Source organism: Megascapheus bottae, chromosome 16 (assembly GCF_031878675.1).
Source record: "Megascapheus bottae isolate mThoBot1 chromosome 16, mThoBot2.hap1, whole genome shotgun sequence".
In the NCBI taxonomy this organism is placed as follows: Eukaryota; Metazoa; Chordata; class Mammalia; order Rodentia; family Geomyidae; genus Megascapheus; species Megascapheus bottae.
The window spans coordinates 40,716,029-40,740,697 of record NC_143524.1 but is presented as its reverse complement, the minus strand read 5'-3'; the positions used below and the strand labels follow the sequence as shown (position 1 = coordinate 40,740,697).

The following is a 24,669-nucleotide window of genomic DNA, read 5'->3' as shown; positions in this document are numbered from 1 at the left end:
TTCCTCCTGAAGAATTCTTTTACCAAATCTTCATGACTTACCTTATCTCATCATTTAAACTCAGCTTAAATATTAGGTCGTCAAAAAATTTACCATTCTAACATTCACCCAAATGTAAGCAGATTACCATGCATCTTGGTTCACTACATTAATAAGGATAAAAATGTTCTTTTTTTATATCTTAGCTTACGTTAAAACTACAATACTTCATTCCCATCTAATTTGAATCCCCAAACCTCTCTCCAAAAATTCTATGAATGTGTGTGTATGTGTACAACCTAGAATAAACTGCTTAACATGTTGTTTTAAAGAGGCTATATTTTGCTAAGTAGTTTGTAAATTAAATGCAACAGCTCCTATTATAAGACGACATTTTCCCAATCTGGATTGTGGCTTTGTGAGAAGAAGGAATATTAAGATTTAAGAAAACTGTAGAACTCATAGTTAAAGCTACAGTAACTAAGGGAAATAAAGAGTGAGGTAACTGATAAAAATGTGATCATTAAGATAAAATGTGGCATGCATGGTTGCAACTTGGAATAAGAGATAAAAAAGACTGACTATATAATAAAAGGAATATCTGGAAATTTAGAAGCTACTATACAAGCTGAACTGTAAAATCTCATGGAAAATAGCTTAAAGATCCAACAGTTTAAACCAAAATATTATGCCATAATATCTGTTTATATCTTAGAATGATAGATCCCTGTCTACTTCGTAGTGTAGATGATGCTGAGAACTTGAACAGTGATCCAGAGACATCCTGTTATGCCCGTTCTTCCCCTAGTTATTTTTGAATGAGCGGGATTCCCAAACTAGGGTTATACCTGCCAGTTCATTGCAATGTAATGGCTTTGAATATATTAGCTAAAGTAAGAAATGAAAAATAATCATTTGAAAATATATATAACATCTTTAACAGTGTATTATTATGGAAGGGGTAAGTGTGATAATTTGATGGAAAACAGGGAAGCTCTAATTGCTGGAGTGTGAGGGCAGAATATATTTTCCAAAGATCCTTCTCAAGGCTCCCATCACCTCCTTATTTCTGAGGCTGTAGATGAGAGGGTTTAGGGCTGGGGTGACAATAGTGCAGAAAAAGGAGAGGATGTTGTCCTGTTTGGGACTATGGAAGGAAATAGGAAGGATATATATAAATGAGGCAGGGCCATAATACATCCCAACCACAGTCAGGTGGGAAGAGCAAGTGACAAGGGCTTTCTTCCTCCCCTCATTTGAGGGCATGCGGAGCACTGTGAAGAGAATCAGTGTGTAGGAGACCAGAACCATAGCAAGTGGGGGAATCAGGAACATCACACCCATCACATACACCAAGAGTTCATACCTAGAAGTGTCAGCACAGGCCAACTTCAGCAGAGGGGGGATCTCACAGAACAGATGCTTCACCATCCGGGATTTGCAGAAGGGGTAGTGCATAGTGTAACTGGTATATACGAGGGCGCTCAGCGATGACACAATCCATGTTGTGGTCACCATGAACCAAAGGACTTTTGGTCTCATGAAGGTTGTATAGTTGAGAGGATGACAAATGGCCACATACCTGTCATAGGCCATGAAAGGTAGAAGCAGGTCCTCTGCCCCACCCAAAATCAGTTCCAGAAACATCTGAAGAGCACAGCCAGCAAAAGAGATGGAGTTATCTCCACACAGAAAGTCCATGATGGCCTTTGGGGCTATAACTGATGTGAGGAGAAGGTCAAGGAGAGAGAGCTGCCTGAGCAGGAGGTACATGGGCACGTGGAGCCTGGAGTCCATGGTGATGAGCAGGAGCAACAGCCCATTGCTGGTCAGGGCCAGCAGGTAGAAGACTGTGATTGTGGCACAGAGCAGTTCAGGAAACCCACTGTCATTGAGAATGCCCACCAAGATGAAGTCGCTTCTCAAGGTGACGTTCCAGACTTCCATTCTGTGTGTTCTCTATCGTTGTCTAGAGACAGATATCAGTAGAAGCCTTTCTAAGGGATTTCAATCAATATTTGAAGAGACTCATCAGCTAGGGGTAGCCTACAGAAATCCCGTGGAATATCTATTCATCCCTTATTTTTTCCTGTTCTTTCTGATTTTTCTCAATGTTTTCAGTGAATTAATATAATCTTTCAGTTAAATGAATTACAGACATGCTGACTATTGCTATATAGAAAGCATGAAATAGAATACACTCAGATATACTATGTAAAGAGAAAGAAAATATTCCCAATTCAGAATAATTCAATGAACGTGGAATTGGTATGCAATCTAACGGTTTCCATGTTTACAATCTACTTGGAGTACAATTTAATTTAAAAAGTTCGTTTCATACAAAACTCTTTGCCATGTTCTTCTGTGACCTGATGTCTGCCTTACTCTCTGCTCTCTAAGTTCTTAGCTTCCTCCACACTGGAATTGCTAGCCTTGTTCCCTTGATTTCACGTAGTCTTCAAATATACTCCTATCCTTGATGGTTGTACTGCTGTTCTGCTTCAGGTAAAGTAATTTTTTATTAAAGAAAACCAGTAGTTGAGATAAATTTAAGCAACAAATGGAAAATTACATAACTTTTAAAGATAGTGATATAATTTAAGTAATAAATAGAAAATATTGGAAAATTACGTAACTTTTAAAGATAGTGTTAAAATATTTACTAATGGAAGCAAAGACAAGAAACAAGGGGATCTGTGGAGGCCAGGTAGTAATTTCTTGTAGTGATAAGTGTGTATAAAGTGTTAATTTCCTCGTACAGACATTGCAGGGAAGGCAAAATCTATCTCACTGCTGGAGATTCACAGCATCATTTGAGTAGGAAATGCAGATTGTTTTCTCTCACAAATCTTAGTAATATATGGATAAATGTCATCCTGAGGTCAGTCTGAGTGATAGTTTTTGGTAGAAGGGTTTGAATTGGAATAACATAGGACATGCACAGTGTGTGTGTGTGTGTGTGTGTGTGTGTGTGTGTGTGTGTGTGTGTGTGTGTATGTGTGTGTGTGTGTGTGTGTGTGTGAAAGCATTCACTAAGTCTGCTCTTTGTAAATGCATTCCTAACCTAAGAGGCACTGTAGAAGAGAAGTAAAAACTATTCACTAAAGGGCCACTAGTGGTAGAGTGCTTGCTTAGCATGCACAAAGACTGGGGTTCAATTCCTTGGATTCCTTGGTACCACATATACAGAAAAAGCCAGAAGTGGTGGTGTGGTTTGAGTGGTAAAGCATTAGCCTTGAGGAAATCCCAAGGACAGTGCTCAGGCCCTGAGTTCATGCCCCAGGACTGGCAAAAAAAATCACTAAATTGCTTATCTCTCCTTTTTATGTACTTCCAAATAGACCTAAGTGTATATATGTACATGTATACATATGCATAAACACATATACATACCATATCCATTACAGTTTTTTTCTGAGTGAGGCCAGTAAATATACATTGGGTGTACATAGGATGGATCTCTTCTATTTATTTTTTGTCAGTCCTGGGCTTGAGCTCAGGGCCTGAGCACTCTCCTTGGGTTTCTAAAGGCTAGAACACTACCACTTGAGCCACAGCACCACTTCCAGTTTTTTTTGTTTTTCTGTGTACGTGGTACTGAGGAATAGAACCCAGATCTTCGGGCATGCTAGGCAAGCACTTTACCACTCAGCCAAACTCCTAACCCCAGGATGAGCCTCTTCTTGTAAAATGTTGGTGGAAGTTCAAAAAGGGTGAGTTTCATACTGCCTGTCTTCAGGTACTCTGATGAATAGAAGAGCATGGGTTTGTGGAAATGCTCATTCTTTACAGTCTTTACAAATTTGAAAGCATCTTTTATTCATTTTTCTCCATTGCATTGCTTTGGTATTGCTCAGCTTTTTAAATGCTTAATTTGCCCTGATTATTGGGATTAAGTTAGGAAAGAATCTCACTATGTGGACTCAGGCTATTGTATGTCACTTCCAAGTTTGAGCCATCTTGCCTGGTATGAATTGGTCCTTTTAAGACATATTTCTGTCAAGGCGGTATGTGGGAGAAACAAACTCCAAACTACGCTACTGATATGTTTATATGACAGTCCTCTTTGGAGGTACTATTCAAGGAGTTCTTATCAGACTACTAGAGACTAGAAAAATGCAGATGCACCAAAACTAAGTATTGACACTTAAAAATAGTAGAGAGGCTTGAACTCAGAGCACTAGTGCTTCCTTGGTTCATTGTCTCATTTGTTCATGCTGGTGTTCTACCTGTTCTGTTATACTTCCATCCCACCTTTTCACTGTGTAACAGAGTCTTGTGGACTAAAACCATGTTTTTGAGGTGTTAGCCTTTTGTGAAGGCAGGATTTATAGGCATGAGCCTTGTGAACCCAACATGGAATGAGAATTTTACGCAAAAACCAATATCAAGAATTTCAGAAACTTAGGGTCTAGCTATAGTACTGAATATTGCAGTGATTCCCTCTTGTACAAGGTATGGAGATACCAGCACCAATTCAGATGCATGTGTCTATAATCAAGCACCTGGAGTACAGATGGAGCAAGTGCATGATAAAGTCTGAGGACCAAGACAGTCACAGATCAAGACACTAATTCTTGGTCTTGTTACCCAAGATGCCCCACCTCCACACACTTTCTAGGGACAGAGACATAAATCTTACCTCTAATGAGGAAAGACACAGACTTCCGATAACACTACATGTCCTGGGAGTCATTTGTGAGGTGAAGTCATTTGTAAAGAGTCTAAAGATGCTGAGGAAAGACAGGGGGCATCTTCTGAGGGGGTGGATGTGGGCATGCATGGCTGCCGATAAGATCGGGTTAAAGGTCCTCTGCTGTCCCCACCATGGCCAGTCCTCTCTGAGGACAGGGATGGATGTAGACAGTTATCTGAGAGTCCAGGCAGATGGCTGAGGAAGCCAGGAGTTGATTCCCTCAGAAGATCCTCATATAGTCTCTGTTCCCAGCTCTGCACTGTTTACAGATAATGATGATTCCTTGTACTCAGACTTTCATATACCTTCCAGCTGGAGTCTAATGAAAGAGGGGACTGGAAGGATTTTTGGAAAGGAGAATTGTCAGGGATATTCAAGGAAACATTCCATTGTTTATCCTTACTGTGTCAGAGGCAGTAGGGAATCTGGCCTTGTCCTGAGGGACTTTTCACTGTCTCCTGCTTGCTGGTGACATGGGATCCCAAGAAAACACTTCTGAAACTGAATTTTAATGAGCCTCCATGGACTGCTGCCCTATGCTGCCATTTTAGCGAACATCACTATGAAATTAGCTCTGACTTGATGAATGGCTTTGTCCCTTCTGATTTGGCTAAGGATAGCCCTAGCCAAAGAAACGATTTCAGCCTTTGCCCAGTAGCACAGGTCCCTGTCCATCATTCCAAGATTCATAGAGACTGTCTGTGTTAGTGTGCCATTCTCCTTATACATCCCCATACATGTGTGTGTGTGTGTGTGTGTGTGTGTGTGTGTGTGTGTGTGTGTGTTGGAGAAAGAGATAGAAAGAGAGAGAGAGAGAGAGAGAGAGAGAGAGAGAGAGAGAGAGAGAGAGAGAGAGAGAGAGAGAGAGAGAGAGAGAGAGAGTTAGAGTTGGGTTGCTATTGGAATTCAGGGCCATGAAGTTGTTCCTGAACTGGTGCTCTCCCAATTAAGCCACTGCTCTACTAATGGCTATTTGATGGTTAAATAGAGATGAGAGCCTCATGGAGTTTCCTCAACAGATTAGCACTACAATGTGTGATTTGAGATCTCAGTTTACTCAGTAGCTAGGATTTCTGGTGTGAGCCACAAGTGCCAGCAGGTAGCTAGTTTCTTAAAAGGTTTGTATAGTTTATCACCAACTTGGATATGGCCTTTGATCTTTGTGGACCATTTTGAATCAACTTGATAACCAGTGAGAATACATCTATAAATATTCTCTATTATGGCTCCAAGATTTGCACAAATATTAAAAGGATCATATGACAGAGACAGTGCTATGTCCTAATAGGCTGTAATAATTTTCAGATATTTGTGTCATGTTCATCCTTTTCCTTCATGTGTGTTCTGACAGGTGTCATTAGATTGTGTGTATTTGTGTTTTGTATTTCACATGGGTTTATTTCACAGTGCTTAAAATTCAAATGGAATATGATTCCATAAGAGAGAGCAATGGTTGACATCTAAAATTTTGTTGTCTCACTGGAAATAGAAGTAAACCAACTGTTTCATTCTTCTTGATAAAAAGAAAAGAATTAGAACAAGAATGTGCTTTTATGTTTTCCTGAGCTTGTTATTTTCCTACAACTATCAAGAGTGTTCCCATTGGTATGAGTATTGTATTTAAACATTATAAAATTCATAATCATGACTCAAGGAAAAACCTGGGCATCAGGCAGGGAAAGAGTGACATTTCCTAAAAAGAAATGTACTCGTTACCCGACTTACATAACTGTAATCCCAATGTACATCACAATAACGTTTTAATTTAAAAAATGCAAACACATATCAAAATAGGTTATTACATAGTACCCCATATAATGTACATTTTATGTATCACATACATAAATTTAAATTTGAGAAGAGAAGCAGAAGACAACAAAATTTATTTTATGACTAACTTATATATGCTAGACAATTTTGAAGAGTATCATGTGCTCTGGAAATTTGTTCATTGTTTTCCTGGTGCTTTTTAATTTACCTCCAAATAAATTAGATCTGTAACATTAAAATAATTTTTAACATTAAGAGAATTTCTACTTAAGTAATGCTATTGAAGTTGAAAATATAGCAGTGGTTTCCAGAGCCTCGGTAAAATAGGTATAGGAGAAAAAGAGAACACTTGTTCAGGGGTATTGAGATGGGTTCGATAGTAGAGTGACTATAGACAGGATTAATGGACAGTGTATTCACAAGAAGACTGGAAAGACTCTGAACACATGTACCATGAAGAATGAAAGCAGGTGGAGGGGTGGCTCAAATGGCAGCGCTCCGGGATTGGGTAAAAAATTACTTGAAAGTAGCATGCTCCTTTGTTCTTCTTTGAAAATGCTTAGAGTGCTGTTTAGTTAATCACGTCCAAGTGTAATTATGTGACCTATCCATTAGATTCATTTGTAGATTTATAAACATACTCTTTTTGTTACAAATAAGGGAAGCCATACAGCCTGTGTTTCTTTGGGTCTGGTTTACTTTGCTTAATTTAATTTTTTCAAGTATTCACACACTGAGAACAAGGAGGATATTCTTAGGAGAGGATCACAATGGCTCAAAAGCTAGGTGAATATGAACATATAAACTAATGCTTATTGAAATGAACTCAAAGAAATGGAAATAAGGAGGTTTTAAAAAATGTTGTACTGTTTGCAGTTGCTTTGTGCTTTTTTCTTTTTTTCCCCCTTTGTTCATTCCCTGTTGTCATTGTTTTTCTTTATTTCTGTGCTCTTTGTTTTATATATTTTTATTTGATTTGAGGAAGGGAAGAGGAAATCACAAAAATGGTGGAACTCACTAGACACAGTAGTGGAAATGAACTTTACAACTCGGAAGGAGGAGTGTTGGGAGGGGAAGAGTGTGAGAGAATGAGGGAGGGGTGACACTGCTCAAATGAAATGTACTCATTACCTTACTTATGTAACTGTAACCCCTCTGTATATCACCTTTACAATAAAATTGAATTAAGAAAGTGGCAAAACCCAGTAATGTCAGAAAAATAAATAAAATTAAACTGGTAAGAATTTGAACTGAACATATTTAATCCCAGTTAAATATTTTGCATTAAATATGGATGAAAACATAATATGATATACCATTTGTATATGTGTATATAACCTTATGTAGTTAGTAAAATGAATAAAGTTCTTTGTACAAATTAATACACTGTCTAGAATAGATATAGGCAAAATATGTGGAATCCTTTCACCATGACTGCTATCTGTTTCCTTCCATTTCTATTACAGACACACATTTATTTACATGTTTATGTAGAACTGTTTCTCACCTATTTTACTTAGTGATGCTTTCCTCTGCATTGTGTGGTGGCACACAGTGGAGTCTTAGGCCCATTTCTGTACTACAGAATTCTTCAAGGTAGAATGCAATGCAGCACACGTAATTAGCTAATATGAAATGTGATGCTCACCCTTACTGATCCAGAGTCAGCAGTCTTGTAAGCAGTAAAGTGACAGTAATGTACAGATCCATTTCATAGCATTTTGGGAAGCTTAAGCCCTAAAATAAATATGTTGTTAGTGAGGCATCTGTGATATAATAATTACTTCACATGAAACATAAATCTTCTAGGATTATATTGTTCTGAAAATTCTAAGTGTTGCTATAAATTTATATCATATTAATGTTTTGAATGTAGGTAGCTATTAGTGTTATACATTAAATGTTTTTATTGTTATTGTAAAGATGATGTATCTGTATAGGGTCTTGTAAAAAATATGCTTTTCTTTGAATAGTGTCCCCACTCCCCTTGCTTTTTCACAATTTTTCCCTCCCATTCTCCTCACAAGTTGAATAGTTCATTTCCAACATAGTGCCTACTGGGTATCACTGGTACATTTGTCCTATGCTCCCCTCTTACCTTCCCCAAAGACAAAAAGTATAGAAACCAAAAACAACAACAACAAAAGAAAAACCCACTTATTTCCATTTCTTGGAGTTCATTTATATAAATATCATTTTCTATGACAATATGCACATAGCTATTGAACCCTTGTGATCCTCTCCTAAGAATATCCTCCTTTGGTCTCTCTGTATAAATGTCAAAAGTCCTATATAATTCATCATGTGCAAGTGTACTTTTTGTTTTACCCTCCAGTGGGTTTACTTGTAGATTTACAGGCACACTCTAAGTTACAACAAATGAGGGAAACCATGCAACCTATGATTCTCTGGGTCTGGCTTATTTCTCTTAGTATAATTTTTCCCAAGTTTTTCCATTTCCTTATAAATAATGGTACTATATTATTTTTTTCTGATGGAAATGTAGAATTCCATTGTATACATATATTATTTTTTGATTCATTTGTCTACTAAGGAGCATCTGAGTCAATTCCATATATTGGGGATGGTAAACAATACTGCAATGAACATGATTGTTCTGGTAGCTTTAGTGTGGTCTCGTTTATGTTATACTGGATAAATACCCAGTAGTGAAATTGCTGGGTCACAGGGAAGCTCTATGTTTAGTCTTTTGAAGAATCTTCATACTGTTTTCCAAAGTGATAGGACAAGTTTATAGTCCTACTAACAGTGTCATAGAGCTCCCTTTTGGCCACATACCCTCTAGCATCTGTTATTGTTAGTTTTCTTTTGAATTACCATTCTTACTTGGGTGAGATGGAATCTCAATGTTAAGGCTAGATACCATTAAAGTATTTCAGGAAGTGGTAGGGGAAATTTCCTAGGCATGGGTCACAATTTCATAAGTAAAAGTCCTAGACCCAAAGGAACATAGGCTCAATGGTCTCCCTCATTTGTAATAATTAGTATACACCCAGGACTCTCCTAGCAGAGGGTTACAATAGCTCAAAATCTAGGTACGTAAGGTCATATAGGATGAGGCTAAATGAAAGGATCTCCAGGATATGGAAACAAGAGCTTTATCTTGTGTGATTGTTGTTCTTAATGTACTATGCTTTTTCTCTTCTCTTTCTTTGCCCTGTGGTTAATCTCATATTGTTACTGTATCTGAATTTGTTACCTGGTATATTGAATATATGTTTATTTGTTTATTTGAAATAGGAAAGGGAAGGGGGGAAATCAGATGACTGGGAAGAGGTGGGGCCAGGGAAATGGGGACAAAAACATGTGAAGTGGTATCAATGTGTGAGAAGGAATACACCTACTATCTGGTGAATATAATTGTAACCCCTCTATACATTACAATAAAAAGAGTCCAGAATAACAACAAATCAAAAAATAAACGCTAAATAAATGGGACGGCATCAAACTGAAGAGTATCTTCTTGGCAAAAGAGATAGCCAACAAATAGAAATCTCACAAAATAAGAAGTTTTTTTTTAAACTATCTATGCATCTGGCAATGATCTCATATCTAAAATATACTTAGAACTCAAAAAATTAAATGTCCTAAAAATAAACCCTCAACAAAACAACTACCCCATTAATAAATGGGTAAAGACTTAAGAAGAGACTTTTCAAAAGAAGTAAGACTGGCCAGTACACATGAAGAAATGGTAGATATCTCTTTCCATAAAAGAAAATTTTAATGTTTTATGTATGTGTCTTTGTTTATATTAAACAGCAATAGCAACCCTTGAGCACATGACTGATGCTTTTTCTTAGGAAAAATTTTTTGGAATAGAATTATGTAAATTAAGGCTTAAATCACTCGAAAATTCTTTCAATTCAAGATTATTTTCTAACAGTGATAACTATTTTATATTATTTAGCAAATAAAGTCTTTAATAATTTATTAGGAATAATACTTAAATCTACTTTTTTATTTGTACAATTTGTAATTTTCTTATTAAATCCTTCATAGTTTTAAGTTTGAAGATATGCATATTTATTCTTTATTTTTTTGCCATTCCCAGGGTTTGAGCTCAGGGCCTGAACACTGTCCTTGGGCTTTCTCAAGACTAGAACTCTGCCACTTGAGCCATAGCACCACTTCTGGCTTTTTTTTCTATGTATGTGGTACCAAGGAATTGAACCTGGGTGATTGTGCATGCTAGGCAAGCACTCTACCACTAGGCCAAACTCCTACCCCCTGAGTATTTATTCTTATAGTAATAACTTGTTTTGTAAATTTCTTATTTGGCATTTTTAAATTATGATGATGGGGAATTAAAAAGAAAACACTAGTAAAATTTAGCACAGTGAAAGCTGCCTTTGTTTTCTTGTATTAATTTTACTAACAGAATGGAATATTCCATACATAATGTAGGTAATAATTTATGTATTTCTTCATTTTCTCTCTAATCTTTTTACATTTAAAAAATATTATTAGGGGCCAGATATATGTATATATATGTATATATATTATTAAATCACTCTGTTCATAATATTTTTATTTAGTACTAATTACCTAAACTTGTACGATTTGTTACATAGCACCATTTAAAATCAGCTTAAATATTGGCTTCTCATGAAGCTTACCAATTTAAGTAACATGCACAAAACCTAAGTGTGTTACCATGCATCTTTCTTTATTTCATTATCACAATCATGATACAAATTTCCCTTTTTACATCTTAGTTTACATCATTACTTCTTCATTCTTATCTAATTTTACGCACAAAATCTCTCACCAAAAATCCTGTGAATGTGAGTGTGTGTGTGTGTGTGTGTGTGTGTGTGTGTGTGTGTGTGTAGACAACCTAGTTAAAAGGAGTTTAACAGGGCTGGGAGCATAGCCTAGTGGTAGAGTGCTTACCTAGCATGGACAAAGCCCTGGTTTTGATTCCTGGTACCACATACACAGAAAAAGCCAAAAGTTGTGCTGTGGCTCAAATGGTAGAGTGCTAAGTAACTTGTAAGTTAAATGCAGCAGCCTCTATTATTAACTTGATAATTTCAAAACTGAATTGTGATTTGCTGATAAGAAGGAATATTAATAATTAAGTAGCTAAAGCTACAAACTTAGGGAAATAAAAGAGGGAGCAATTAATAAGCGTAAACATGGTGATAACTTTTAACATGAATGGAGGATGTGTTGAAATAAGAAATAAATCATTGATGATATAATTAAGATAAATAATGGCTACAAATTTAGAAACAACCATAATAAATGAAGTATCAATTCTTTGAGAAAATATTGTAAGGATCAATTTTTTTTTTTGCCAGTCCTGGGCTTGAGCTCAGGGCCTGAGCACTGTCCTTGGACTTTCTCAAGGCCAGAGCTCTACCACTTGAGCCTCAGCACCACTTCCGGCTTTTTTCTATGTATGTGGTGCCGAGGAATCGAACCCGGGTCTTCATGCATGCTAGGCAAGCACTTCAACCACTAGGCCAAACTCTCAGCCCGGATCAAATTCTTTAAGCCAAAGTTTTTTTTCCTTTTTTCTTTTGTTTTCTTTTATTGTTGGGAAAATGTATAGAGGGGTTACAGTTATATTGGTTAGGTAGTAGATTCATTACTTTTACACATTGATGTAAGCCAGAGTTTTATGCCATATTGTTTACAGAATAATGGCTTCCCTCCCTAACTACCACATAGTGCAGATGATGCAGACTATTCAACCAGAGTGGGCCTTACACATCTGTTCACAGCTTGACTCCCCCAAGTTCTTTTTGAATGGGGGGTTTCCAAAAACAGGACCATCCCCATCAAGCCACATTAGTGTAATGACTTTGTTTACTAGCTACAGTAAGAAATTAAAAAATGAGGCCAGGAGTTTGGCCTAGTGGCAGAGTGCTTATCTAACATGCACGAAGATCCTGGGTTCAATTCTTTATTACCACACACATGGAAAAAGCTGAAACTGGTGCTGTGGCTCAGTGGTGAGCGCTAGCCTACCACTGAAGGAAGTCCAAGGACAGCTCTCAGGCCCTGAGTTCAAGCCACAGGACTGGCAAAAAGAAAGGAATTAAAAAATGAAAAGTTTACATAACATCTTTAACAGGGGTAAGTGTAATAATTTGATGGGGAAAAGGAATAGTAAGAGAGAAACTCTAAGTGCTGGAGTGTGAGGGCAGAATATATTTTCCAAAGATCCTCCTCAAGGCCCCCATCACCTCCTTATTTCTGAGGCTGTAGATGAGAGGGTTCAGGGCTGGGGTGACAATTGTATAGAAAAAGGAGAGGATGTTGTCCTGTTTGGGACCATGGAAGGAAATGGGAAGGGCATAAACAAATGTACCAGGGCCAAAGTACATCCCAACCACAGCCAGGTGGGAAGAGCAGGTGACAAGGGCTTTCTTCCTCCCCTCATTTGAGGGCATGCGGAGCACTGTGAAGAGGATCAGTGTGTAGGAGACCAGAACCATAGCAAGTGGGGGAATCAGGAACATCACACCCATCACAAAAAACATGAGCTCATATCTAGAGGTGTCTGCACAGGCCAACTTCAGCAGAGGGGGGATCTCACAGAACAGATGCTTCACCATCCGGGATTTGCAGAAGGGGTAGTGCATAGTGTAACTGGTGTATACGAGGGCGCTCAGCGATGACACAATCCATGTTGTGGTCACCATGAACCAAAGGACTTTTGGTCTCATGAAGGTTGTATAGTTGAGAGGATGACAAATGGCCACATACCTGTCATAGGCCATGAAAGGTAGAAGCAAGTCCTCTGCTGCACCCAGCATCAGTTCGAGGAACATCTGAAGAGCACAGCCAGCAAAGGAGATGGAGTTATCTCCACACAGAAAGTCCATGATGGCCTTTGGGGCTATAACTGATGTGAGGAGAAGGTCAATGAGAGAGAGCTGCCTGAGCAGGAGGTACATGGGCACGTGGAGCCTGGAGTCCATGGTGATGAGCAGGAGCAGCAGCCCATTGCTGGTCAGGGCCAGCAGGTAGAGGACTGTGATTGTGGCACAGAGCAGTTCAGGAAACCCACTGTCATTGAGAATGCCCACCAAGATGAAGCCACTTCCCAAGGTGGAGTTCCAGACCTCCATTCTGTGTGCTCTCTTCACTTTCTAGTAGAATAAGATGCTTAGTGGAAGCCTCTCTATGGGAGTTCAGTCAATATTTGAATGAAGTCAGTATAAATGGGGTAGCCAACACAAAACCTGTGACTATCTTTGCTTTCCCTATTTTCATTTGTGCTTTCTGATTTTCTCAGTTTTCAATGAATTATAATAATCTTTCAGTTAAATGGATTATAGACATATTGACTATTACTAATAATTAAGTTTACGCTATATATAAATTGTCAAATAGAGTGTACTTGAACAAATACCTTCATTGAGACAGGAAAAGCATCCTTTAATTCACAATAAAAATAATGGCATTGATATAAAATCACCTGTTTTCATACTTAAAATAGAAGAGATCTACTTGAGTTTACAATTCATTATTAAAGTTTACTCATAAATCAATTTTGCTATGTTCTTCCTTAACCTGATACCTGCCTCTTCTTTTCTATTTTGTCTCCCAAGTTGTTACCTTTGTCTACACAGGAATCTCTGGATAACTTGATTTCAGGTGGTCTTCACATATATTACTCTTCAGGATGGTTATACTGTTGATTAGCTGGAGGAAAAAGGAATTGATAGGTTAGATTGATGTTACAAGTGAATTGAGAATTGCACAGACGTTGTTTACTTCTTTAAGTTAGTAATAAATATTTACTCAGGATAGCAAAGGGAAGGAACTGGATGGGGTAGCTAGAGGCATAGTAGCATTTTCTGTTAGTAAATAATAGGTACTTCAGGTGTCAGTTGTATAACACAGGCACGTTAGGAAAAGGAAAAGCCACTCCACTACCTGAGATTCACAGTAACACCCTGAACATGAAACATTAGTACTTTCTCTCACAATTCTGAAATCTTGGTGAGGTGAGGAAGGATTAGGTCGGAATACACTGAATCTAAATGAGAGTACTGTTGGAAGGGTTTTAATTAGAATGGACAGAGAGTATGGGGAGTGTAGGAAAACATCCATGTATCCTGCTTTTTGTAAACACAGTCCTGGTTGTTTTGAAGGCCGAAGTGGTCCTATGAAAGAGAAGTAAAACCATCATTTCATTGTGTAGACTGGCTGGTCTTGATGCATGGATCCCACAACCTCTTCCCTCAGGCATTAGCATTCCAAGTTCAAAAGAACATGGTAAATTTTAATTGGCTTTTCTGACATACTTTTTGGCGTTGAGCAAGTATGTAGAAGAGAGGAATTTGAACTGATATGCTGCTATTTGATAGGTCTCTTTTGAATTACCATTTATTGAGAATTCATCTCAAATTATTGGAGTCCAGGAAAATGCAGGTATAATAAAAGGGAGGACTTAGATCTGTTGTATTATCAGTGTCAGGGTATGAATTGAGGGTCCAGCTACTTGCTTGGCTTTCTTGCTCTCCAGTGTTCTACCTGTTCACCCATTTCTCCACTTCTTATTTTCCTGAATTATAGAGATAGATGGATCTCATGGACTTTCCTACTCTGGCTCACATTGAATCATGAAACTCCCAATTTCAGTCTCTTGAAGAGCTTGGATTGTAGGCATGAGCCATGTAATACAACCAGTACTGAGACTACTGAGTACCAGACAGTCAATATCAGAAAATCTAAAAACAGGCCTGGCCAGTAGTACTGAATAGACAGTATATTCCTTCATGTATAAAACAGTTAAAGTGCCTAGAGACCAGATGAAAGTGAGTTAGGTATGAACTATAAGAAACTAGACAAGCAGGTATCAAAACAGTAATTTTTGGTCCTGTTCAAGATTCACAACCTCCCCATGGTTTCCAGAAACAAAGATAGAACCCTTACCTATAAAGAAGAAAGATACAGCCTGAAGCCCCTTCCCAGTGTCCTGGAATTAATTAAGGTCAGAGGAAAGAGGAGGTATTTCTTCTGAGAATGTGTGGTCATGGCAGTCAGCAGATTAGGTAGGAGTCACAGTTTCCTGGGGTCACCCATGGCCAGTCCTCTCTGGTGAAAGGGACCAAGGGAGTTAATCACCTGAGGATCCAGGCAGGATGCTGGGTAAGCCAGTCACTGATGGTTTCCAAATGTCCTCATCCAGTTTCCAGGTGAGGAAGCCTCATAGCACTGCAGGGGTTCTGGCTGAGTCTGGAGTCTATGAGAGATGTGCCTGGCAGAGGATTGAGGAGACCTATATGGGCACAGCTCCGAGGAATCACAGCCACTGTCTCTGGGGCAGCTGGGATTCTGGCCTTGTCCCTGGAGCCTTATCACAGTTTCCTCCTCCCTGGTGACATGGGCTCCCAAGGAAATAGTTCTCCTGGAAAGTGGGTTTTAATGAATCCTCTTGGGCTTGCCCCTTGGCCTGCCACTTGCTCAAACATTGCCCACTGAAATGACTCTAAAAAGAGGTCCTGTGGATTCATTTTGTTTGATGTGCTTTGACCATGGAAGACCCTGATTCAATAGCTGGTATCAGTACCTGGCCAGCAGCAAGGGGCCATGGCCAGCCTCGGTCTACCTGACAAAGGGAGTCAGGGCTTCCATCACTGATCATTAGTTAACATGCAATGCTGATGTGATGTGTGCCTCCATGCTTTTCCAGTTGATTTTGTCTTGTCTGACCTTGGCATTGATGGTACACATGAGCCTCTCTATCTCTACTCAGAGGCCAGATCCGTACAGATGTTATGAAGATGGCACAGCTCCATCTGTCTGTGTTACTGCTCCAGCTCAGGCCTTTCTCCTCTCTCTGCCAGCTCTTCATTTCTTCTCAGTCTTCAGTCTGCCTTCAGTCACTCCTCACACCAGTCAAGACTGTCAAGGAGGTGCTGGAGTTTTCATGTCACTGCTCTCTCAACTTGTAGAAAATAAATAATGCCTCCCACATATTGATTGTAATATGTATAGTTCCCCCCCAAATACTGCACATAATAGTGTATGTTTTAATACCTTTTTGAATATAAAAGATTTCTAATTATTCAAAAGGCAAGTATAAGGTTCATGTCTGGAAGTTTAGCTCAGATCCTTTAATCTCCCTCAGTGCTACTATGTGCATCTTCTACACAGGAATTCTCTTCTCTGTGCTTCCTTTTCCCTGAAATGACAAAATGAAGAAAGCTGTTTCTTCCACCTGGTTGTGGTTGGGCTGCATTATGTGGTTGCCACACTGATGTCTGTCCTGACATTTCACAGCCCTTAAAGAGACAGCATTCTTATATCATCCTTCTCCATTAGGTGTCCCATACTGGAAACCTGTGTATAGTTAATGAGTAACGAAGTTTTAGAGACCTTAATTGCTATCCTGGTTAAAGACATGTTCCTAGAATATTTGATCCTCTAGGTAGCGCTCAGTTTTCTTCTTAAAGTAAACCTTCCTCCAAGACATATCTAACTTAAATTGTTATGAAATAACAACTCTAGTGAAGGGTGTATCATTTGACAGAATAATATAGAAATGTGATTGGACATGTGAAATACTCTAAATCTTCAGGAAATTTTTTTAGGATATAAGTTTCAGTATTAAGCATTCATATTTAAGTATCTCTACTTAAAGGGTTCTGAAGGATCACCAACTTTATCATGGCCTCTGAGCTTTCTAGTTTGTTTGTTAAATCCACTTAAGAAGCAGAGACAGAAGCAGTACTTTCAACTGGAGACCCTCATTGAGACTCAGGGATCCTTGGAAAGGACTTCAGATTTGTATAAATTGTAAAAAGGTCATATTGATAGTAATTGTCTTATCTAATGTTCTACTGTAGTAGTTTTCTTTAGATAGCTGTTGGCTTTTTGCTATAGGTCTGTATAATTACTTGTATTAATTTCCTTTATAGATGTTTGGGAGTTGGAAAACAGTTACTGTTTAGCTTCCCAAATTGTTCTTCCTTCATGTCTCCATTCTTTATCTCTATTTTCATGTTTGCTCTAGCTCTGTCTCTCTTTTATATTTCCTTCCTTTAACGTTACTTAAATTTTGACCAATACTCACCCAGATACTTTGGTTTTATTTTCTTTTAATATGCTTTTAATGCACAAATAGTAATTACATACTGAAGAGAGTTTGGTCACCTTGTTCAGAACAGATAGCAATTTAAAAAGTGAAGGAATGGTATGTAAGAGGGTCTCATTTACAGGAAAGCCATTTTTGTGCACATGTGTTCTTTTGTGTATCGTGGTTATGATATTAATTTCGAAGGTAATACTCTGCATACTTGAAAATGTTGAACATAGCTTTATTTGTTCTTACCAATTGGATGCAAATTCAATTTCATACCAACAAGCTTTAATTCTCAGTTCCATTATTTACATATACATCAAAATATCATAATGAACACTTTGTCTGTCTCTCTATCTTTCTAGCTAATTATTCTAGTGACCATTGTGTCCTTTCTAAAAAGAACTAATCATATTAGAATTCTGAAGATTTTTCATAAATATAAAAGACAATATATGTGCAGCACCATTCACCAGTCTTGGTCGAAATGCTTGACATTTGTTTTCTTGTGGTACAAGTCATGAGACAGGCTTCTTTTTATCAATACTTGTAACAGATGAGAAAACAGATACATAAAATGGAACACAGTGAGCAAGAATGCACAGATGGCAAAGAATAAACAGGGATTCAAATGTAGGGATACAGACTCTCTATGTCAGTACTCTACACAGTCACATCATAGTGGGGAAAGAAGAGCCACTAAATATCAAACAGGATAATGAGTCGTTATCATTCAAATAAAAATTTAGCAAAGTTACAAATATAAAGGGTAAAGTTTTAAAGCAATTTTTGTTTCTTTATAGACATTTCAATTTTATCTAATTTTCTTTCTTTTTTTTTGTGACAATCTTGGAGCTTGAGTTCAGCGTCTGAATACTATCCCTGAGCTTTGTTTTGCTCAAGACTAGTGCTCTCCCACTTGTGCCACAACTCCTCTTCTATCTTTCTTAGAAGCTTAATGAAGATGAGTGGCATAGGCTTTCCCACCTGGGCTGACTTTGAACCTCCATCCTCACATCTCAACCTTCTAAGTATCTACCATCACAGGTATTAACCACTAGTGCTCAATTATTTTCATTTAAATTTCATCAAGTTTTATGAGCTTTAGCTCTTATAAGTTAGTTTTATAGGTGGAATCAGTGAAGACAACTTAAAGAACAGAATTTCTGTATTTTCCTCAAACACTGTTGTCGAGGACGATTCCTACATGAGACAGTAGTGTGGAGGCTTCTACACTCACAAAATTCTCACTGCTTGTTTTTAGTTCTGATGACATTAGTAATGAGGTAAAATAAAACATATTCATGGCAAATTGTATGTCCTCATTCTTCCTTGACATAAATATATTTCCACGTGAGGAATATAAGCTTCTTCCCAGAATCTTTTATTAAAACACACTTGGAAGACTACATTAAATACAAATTTAAACCACAGGAATAGTTATGTTTTCTCCCCACTATTGTACCTCTGTTCTCTATGTACATTTAATTCTACTTTCTTTTATTTTATATCTTGGTCATACACATTTTAAAAGGACTCTGACAGTTTTCAATAGAATGGCTAGATAGAATTTCTTTGGCTCTTTCTATTGACCAAGGCCATTATGCCATCAATATGAATTTCTTGGCCAGGCACGGTGGCTCACCCCTGTAATACTAGCTACTTGGAGGCTGAGATCTGAGGACCACGGTTCAAAGCCAGCCAGGCACTAAAGTCTGTGAGACTCATCTCCAATTAATAATGAAAAAACCCGAAGTGGCACTGTGGCTCAAAGGGTAGGGCAGTAGCCTTGAGCTGAAGAACTCAGGGACAATGCCCAGGCCCAGAGTTCAGGTCCCACAACTGACCAAAAAAATATGAATTTCTCCTCAGCATAAAATGAAAATGAATCACCACTCTATTATTCATCCCCACTAATAATTTTTTCTCAGTAATACAGAAGCCCAGGATACCTTTGGTTGGTGGTCCTTCAAATATATATACATATATATATATTCTAATAGAAAGGGAGCAGTCTTTAAGACTGGATACTACTGGTGTTTACTTAGTACCAAAGAATAAATATTTCTCCCTGCTATGTGAAACTGAAATGAAAACAATCCACTCTCCACTTGGTAATAAACAGAGCAAACGTTAGACATCCATTCAAAACCTTTGTATGTCTGGTTCATACTGTATTTGATTTTGGTACCCTGTGTATTGTATATCCATTTATCTGAATTAGGGAAGGGAAGACAAACAATAAAATGGTGAGGCAAAGGACAAAGTATGAACCAATGCAACAGTGATACTCAAAGATAATATTTTGGAAATGAACTTTACTACTTGAGGGGGATAGGGAGATAGTGACAGGAAAATGAGAGAAGGGGTAACAATGATGGAAAAGAAATGTGCTCACTACTTTACCCATGTAACTATAACCCCTCTGTATATCACCTTGACAATAAAATTAAAAATTAATTATTTTTCATATATTTTTATTGTAATTAATAGAAGGGATACATTGTATTCACCAAATAGAAGGGACATTACTTCACATACCTTGATACCCTTTCTCATGTCATGGTCCCCATTTCCCTCCCCCCACCCCCGCCACTCATGTTGTTTTCCCCCCTTCCCTATCCAATTTCAAATAACCAATCAAGCATATATACAATATATCAGATAACAAGGTGAAATACTGTAACAATATGAGATAACCAAGGGACAGCAAAAGAGATGAGAGATAATACAGAACATTAAGGAAAATAATCGCTCATTATATGGCTTTTGTTTCTATATCCTGGAGGTCCTTTCATTTAGCATCATTCTATATGGCCTTAATTATCTAGGTTTTGTTTTATTGTAAATCTCTGCTAGGAGAGCCCAAGGTTTCTACTGATTATGACAAATGAGGGAAACCATTGAGCCTATGTTCCTTTGAGTCTGGTTTACTTCACTTAATATGATTTTTTCTAAGTCTTTCCATTTCCTTACAAATGGGGAGATGTCGTTCTTTCTGACAGCAGCATAGAATTCCATTGTGTACAAATACCACATCTTGTTGATCCAACCATCAACTGAGGGACATCTGGGTTGGTTCCATATCTTTACTATGGTAAATAGTGCTGCAATGGACATTGTTGTGCTAGTGGATTTAGTATGTCCTTGTTTCTGGATGATTGGGTAAATGCCAAGTAGTGGAATTGCTGGGTCATAGGGGAGCTCTGTGTTTAGTCTTTTGAGGAACTGCCATACTGCTTTCCATAGTGGATGAACGAGTTTTCACTCCCACCAACAGTGTAGTAGTGATCCCTCCTGGCCACATCCCCTCCAGCATAAAATTAATTAAAAAAAAAACAAACAGAAAAAATAAGGGATTTCAAAATCCTGGTGATGTTTGCCAAGAGACTTTGAATGTTTTCGTTCATACTACCTACAGCAAGAAATAAAGAGGTAATGTTAAAAATGTTTTAGTTTTCTTAAATAGTTGTACAGTGGATTTCCAAGTCAACATATCAAATTATGAGGATAATGCACCTTGATTGCTATTACCACTTCCACCGCTCTCCTCACCTCTTTCAACTTTATTAATTCCCTCAAGTTATTATAACTCCATTTCTACATATATACATTGAAATTATGACAACACCCTGTCTTCTCTCCAATTCACTGCAACTACCGAATAGCACATACTTTAGCTTCCTGGTATTCATTTGTTAGTCTACAAATTAGATGTTTAAAAGGATTGGACCCCTAAAAACCTTATACACCATACTTTACACATGATATGTTTGTATATATCTACACATAACCATGTATATGTTCATACATGTTTATAATTAGATATAGCTTCCACATGAGAGTAAAAAACAGAGTCCTTTGTGTTTCGATTCACTCCATTTAATATAATTTGTTCCAGGTGCATTGATTTCCCTGCAAACAACATATTTTTATTCTTTTTGATAAATGAGTAAAGGTCCATTGGTGTGTGTAGGTATAGTCATTTTCCTTAATCATTTAAAAAGTTTATGCAATAGTCAAAAAGGAGTCTATTATTAAAGAAGAGAGTAGCATAGAAATTTGACAAGGAGAAATAATAGTAAGAGGCAGGTCCTAATCCCTGGGGTGAGAAGGCAGAATATGTTTCCCAAAGACTCTCCTCAAGGCTCTCATCACCTCTTTATTTCTCAGGCTGTAGATAAGGGGGTTCAGGGCTGGGGTGACAATAGTGTAGAATACAGAGAGGATGTTGTCCTGTTTGGGACTATGGAAGGAAATGGGCAGAACATATATAAATGTGGCAGGGCCATAATACATCCCAACCACAGTCAGGTGAGAAGAGCAGGTGACAAGGGCTTTCTTCCTTCCCTCTTTGGAGGGCATGCGGAGCACTGTGAAGAGAATCAGTGTGTAGGAGACAAGAATGGCCACAAGTGGGGGAATCAGGAACATCACACCACCCACATAGAACATGAGCTCATATCTAGAGGTGTCTGCACAGGCCAACTTCAGCAGAGGGGGGATCTCGCAGAACAGATGCTTCACCATCCGGGATTTGCAGAAGGGGTAGTGCATAGTGTAACTGGTGTATACGAGGGCGCTCAGGGATGCTAAAGTCCAAGATGTGGCCACCATGAACCAAAGCACTCTTGGACTCATGAAGGTTGTATAGTTGAGAGGATGACAAATGGCCACATACCTGTCATAGGCCATGAAAGGTAGAAGCAGGTCCTCTGCTGCTCCTAGAATCAGTTCAAGGAACATCTGAAGAGCACAGCCAGCAAAGGAGATGGAGTTATCTCCACACAGAAAGTCCATGATGGCCTTTGGGGCTATAACTGATGTGAGGAGAAGGTCAATGAGAGAGAGCTGCCTGAGCAGGAGGTACATGGGCACATGGAGCCTGGAGTCCATGGTGATGAGCAGGAGCAGCAGCCCATTGCTGGTCAGGGACAGCGTGTATAGGATTGTCATAGCGGCACAGAGCAGTTCAGGAAACCCACTGTCATTGAGAATGCCCACCAAGATGAAGCTGCTTCCCAAGGTGGAGTTCCAGACCTCCATTCTGTGTGGTCTCTTTAGTTGCTTATAATCAGATGTGTACTGGAAACCTTTTCTTTTAATTTTTTATTTTTATGTTTTATTATTAAGTAGGTGTACAAAGAGGTTAAAGTTCCAGAAATCAGGATATAAGTGGAACAAATCTTGTTCAATATCACCCTTTCCACTGTTCTCTCCATTTCCCCACTCTCATTCCTAAGCAAGTTATGTAGTTAACTCTTTTACATGATGTACATTAATTTTAGTCAATATTTGAGTAGACTCAGTCTAACTTGAATAGTCAGCAGAAATCCTGTAGAATATCTGTTAATTCCCTATATTCCCTCTGTGCTTTCTGATTTTTTCAATGTTTTATACTGAATTATGATGATCTTTCTTTTAAATGAGTTGCAAACATGTAGATCATTACTAAACATGAAAATTACCATTTATATAAATAGTCCAATAGTATCTTCCTGGGCAAATATTTTCATAGAGAAAGAAAAAAGAAAACAGTCTTTAGTTGATGACTAAAATAATAACTTGGAAATGGTAGAAAAAAGTAATGTACTACTTTCATGCATAAAGGCTCTCTGTGATTATAATTATTATGTTGTTGTGAAATTAATTTTTGTTATGTTCTTCCTTGGCCTGACGTCTGTTTACTTTCTTGTCTCAAAGATGTGAGCTTCCTCCACCCAGGGATCTCTGGGTCTTGTTCACTTGATATCTTCTGTATTCCTCAAATATCCTCCTCTTCTTGATGGTTGTAGTGTTGGGCAACTGGAAGAAATTCACTTCTTTTAATTTGAATGTTCTGTGAGATAAAATTTTGTAATAATTTGTAGACAGCATCCAAAATTATCTAAATTTCCAAGATAGTTGTAAAATATTTACTCAAAAGAAGCAAAGACAAGAATCTGGATGGGATTTCTGGGGGTATGTTAGCAGGTTCTGCTAGTAAAATATATGCGTTTAAGGTATCAGGTAGATAATAAGGTCACTGTAAGAAAGGCAAAGACATTCCACTAGCTAAGATTCACATTAATACTTTGAGCACGAAACACATTCTTTGTCATCACAATTCTCAGATGTTGTTATGAGGACATTCAGTGCAAATGATACTTCTGTATATAGAATTGAATTGGAAAGGATGTGGAATATATGGTATAAATGTATTCACTGGCCTGCCCTTTGTGAATACATTCCCGATTGTTTAGAAGCCTAAGAGTCACTGTGGAAGAAAAGTAAAAATGTATTCATTAATTCTTTTAGAAACATTTTCTGGGCTGGGAGTTTGGCCTAGTGGTATAGTGCTTGCCTAGCATACCAGGGTTCGATTCCTTGGTACCACATACCTAGAAAAAAAATAAGCTGGAATTGATTCTGTGGCTCAATTGGTAGAGCTCTAGACTTGAGAAAGCCTACGGACAGAGCCCAGGCCATGAACTCAAGCCCGGGACTAGCAAAAAAAATGGTTCACAGAAACACTTTCCATCTTCTGAGAAAAGGAAGTGAATATACCCTCTGTTTACAGAGGAAGAGTCCTTTTGATAAACTACTAGTAGTGTAGCAAAGTTTAGGAGGGTGAACCACACATTGAAAGCTGTCCTCAGGCTGAGGTTAATAAAAGAGAATTACATATTTCATGGAAATAGTGATTAAAATATAAGTAAAATTTGGCAGTACATCATTATCAGTTTTTCTCCTTAGTACTTTTGGTTGTACCTCACTAATAATATATTTAATTGACACTCATTGTTATATTTATTGTGTTGAGGCAAAAATTTAGATATCAACATACAGACCCAATCTGTACTTCATGTGTGGATTTTCCTCTCTCAGCTTCCTCAGAGCTAGGATTATAAGATTGTATCCACCAGGTCTGGATTTTATTGGCTTTGGGGGGGTATACTTTTAATCTTAAGATGATAAATAGGAGACAGAGACTAATGTAATTGCCATTTTGAAGAACTACTCATTTGGAAGTACGTATTAGTTATTGGAGTCGAGGAAAATGCAAGTATAAATTCTGAATGTATTTTTTTGTTGAACTAAGTATTGCGGTGTTGAACTTGGGGGCCTGGTGTTACTGGACTCTTTCAGTGAGGCTGGTATTCTACCAGTTCAGCCA

General features: G+C 38.0%; 3 protein-coding genes and 1 pseudogene across 5 annotated transcripts in view; 1 reads left to right on the top strand and 3 right to left on the bottom strand.

Annotated features, from left to right (window-relative positions):
- The window catches only part of LOC150053280 (uncharacterized), a 187,980-nt gene that overhangs the window by 130,727 nt on the left and 32,584 nt on the right, over positions 1 to 24,669 (top strand). The gene's annotated exons all lie outside the window — the stretch shown is intronic.
- LOC150053285 (olfactory receptor 2AG1-like) lies at positions 589 to 1,926 on the bottom strand (annotated as a pseudogene).
- On the bottom strand, positions 12,601 to 13,551 carry LOC150053284 (olfactory receptor 2AG1-like). The gene has a single exon (XM_090348597.1). The coding sequence runs from the start codon at positions 13,549 to 13,551 to the stop codon at positions 12,601 to 12,603; it is 951 nt and encodes a 316-aa protein (XP_090204723.1).
- On the bottom strand, positions 21,609 to 22,559 carry LOC150053283 (olfactory receptor 2AG1-like). Its single transcript, XM_090348596.1, has one exon. The coding sequence runs from the start codon at positions 22,557 to 22,559 to the stop codon at positions 21,609 to 21,611; it is 951 nt and encodes a 316-aa protein (XP_090204722.1).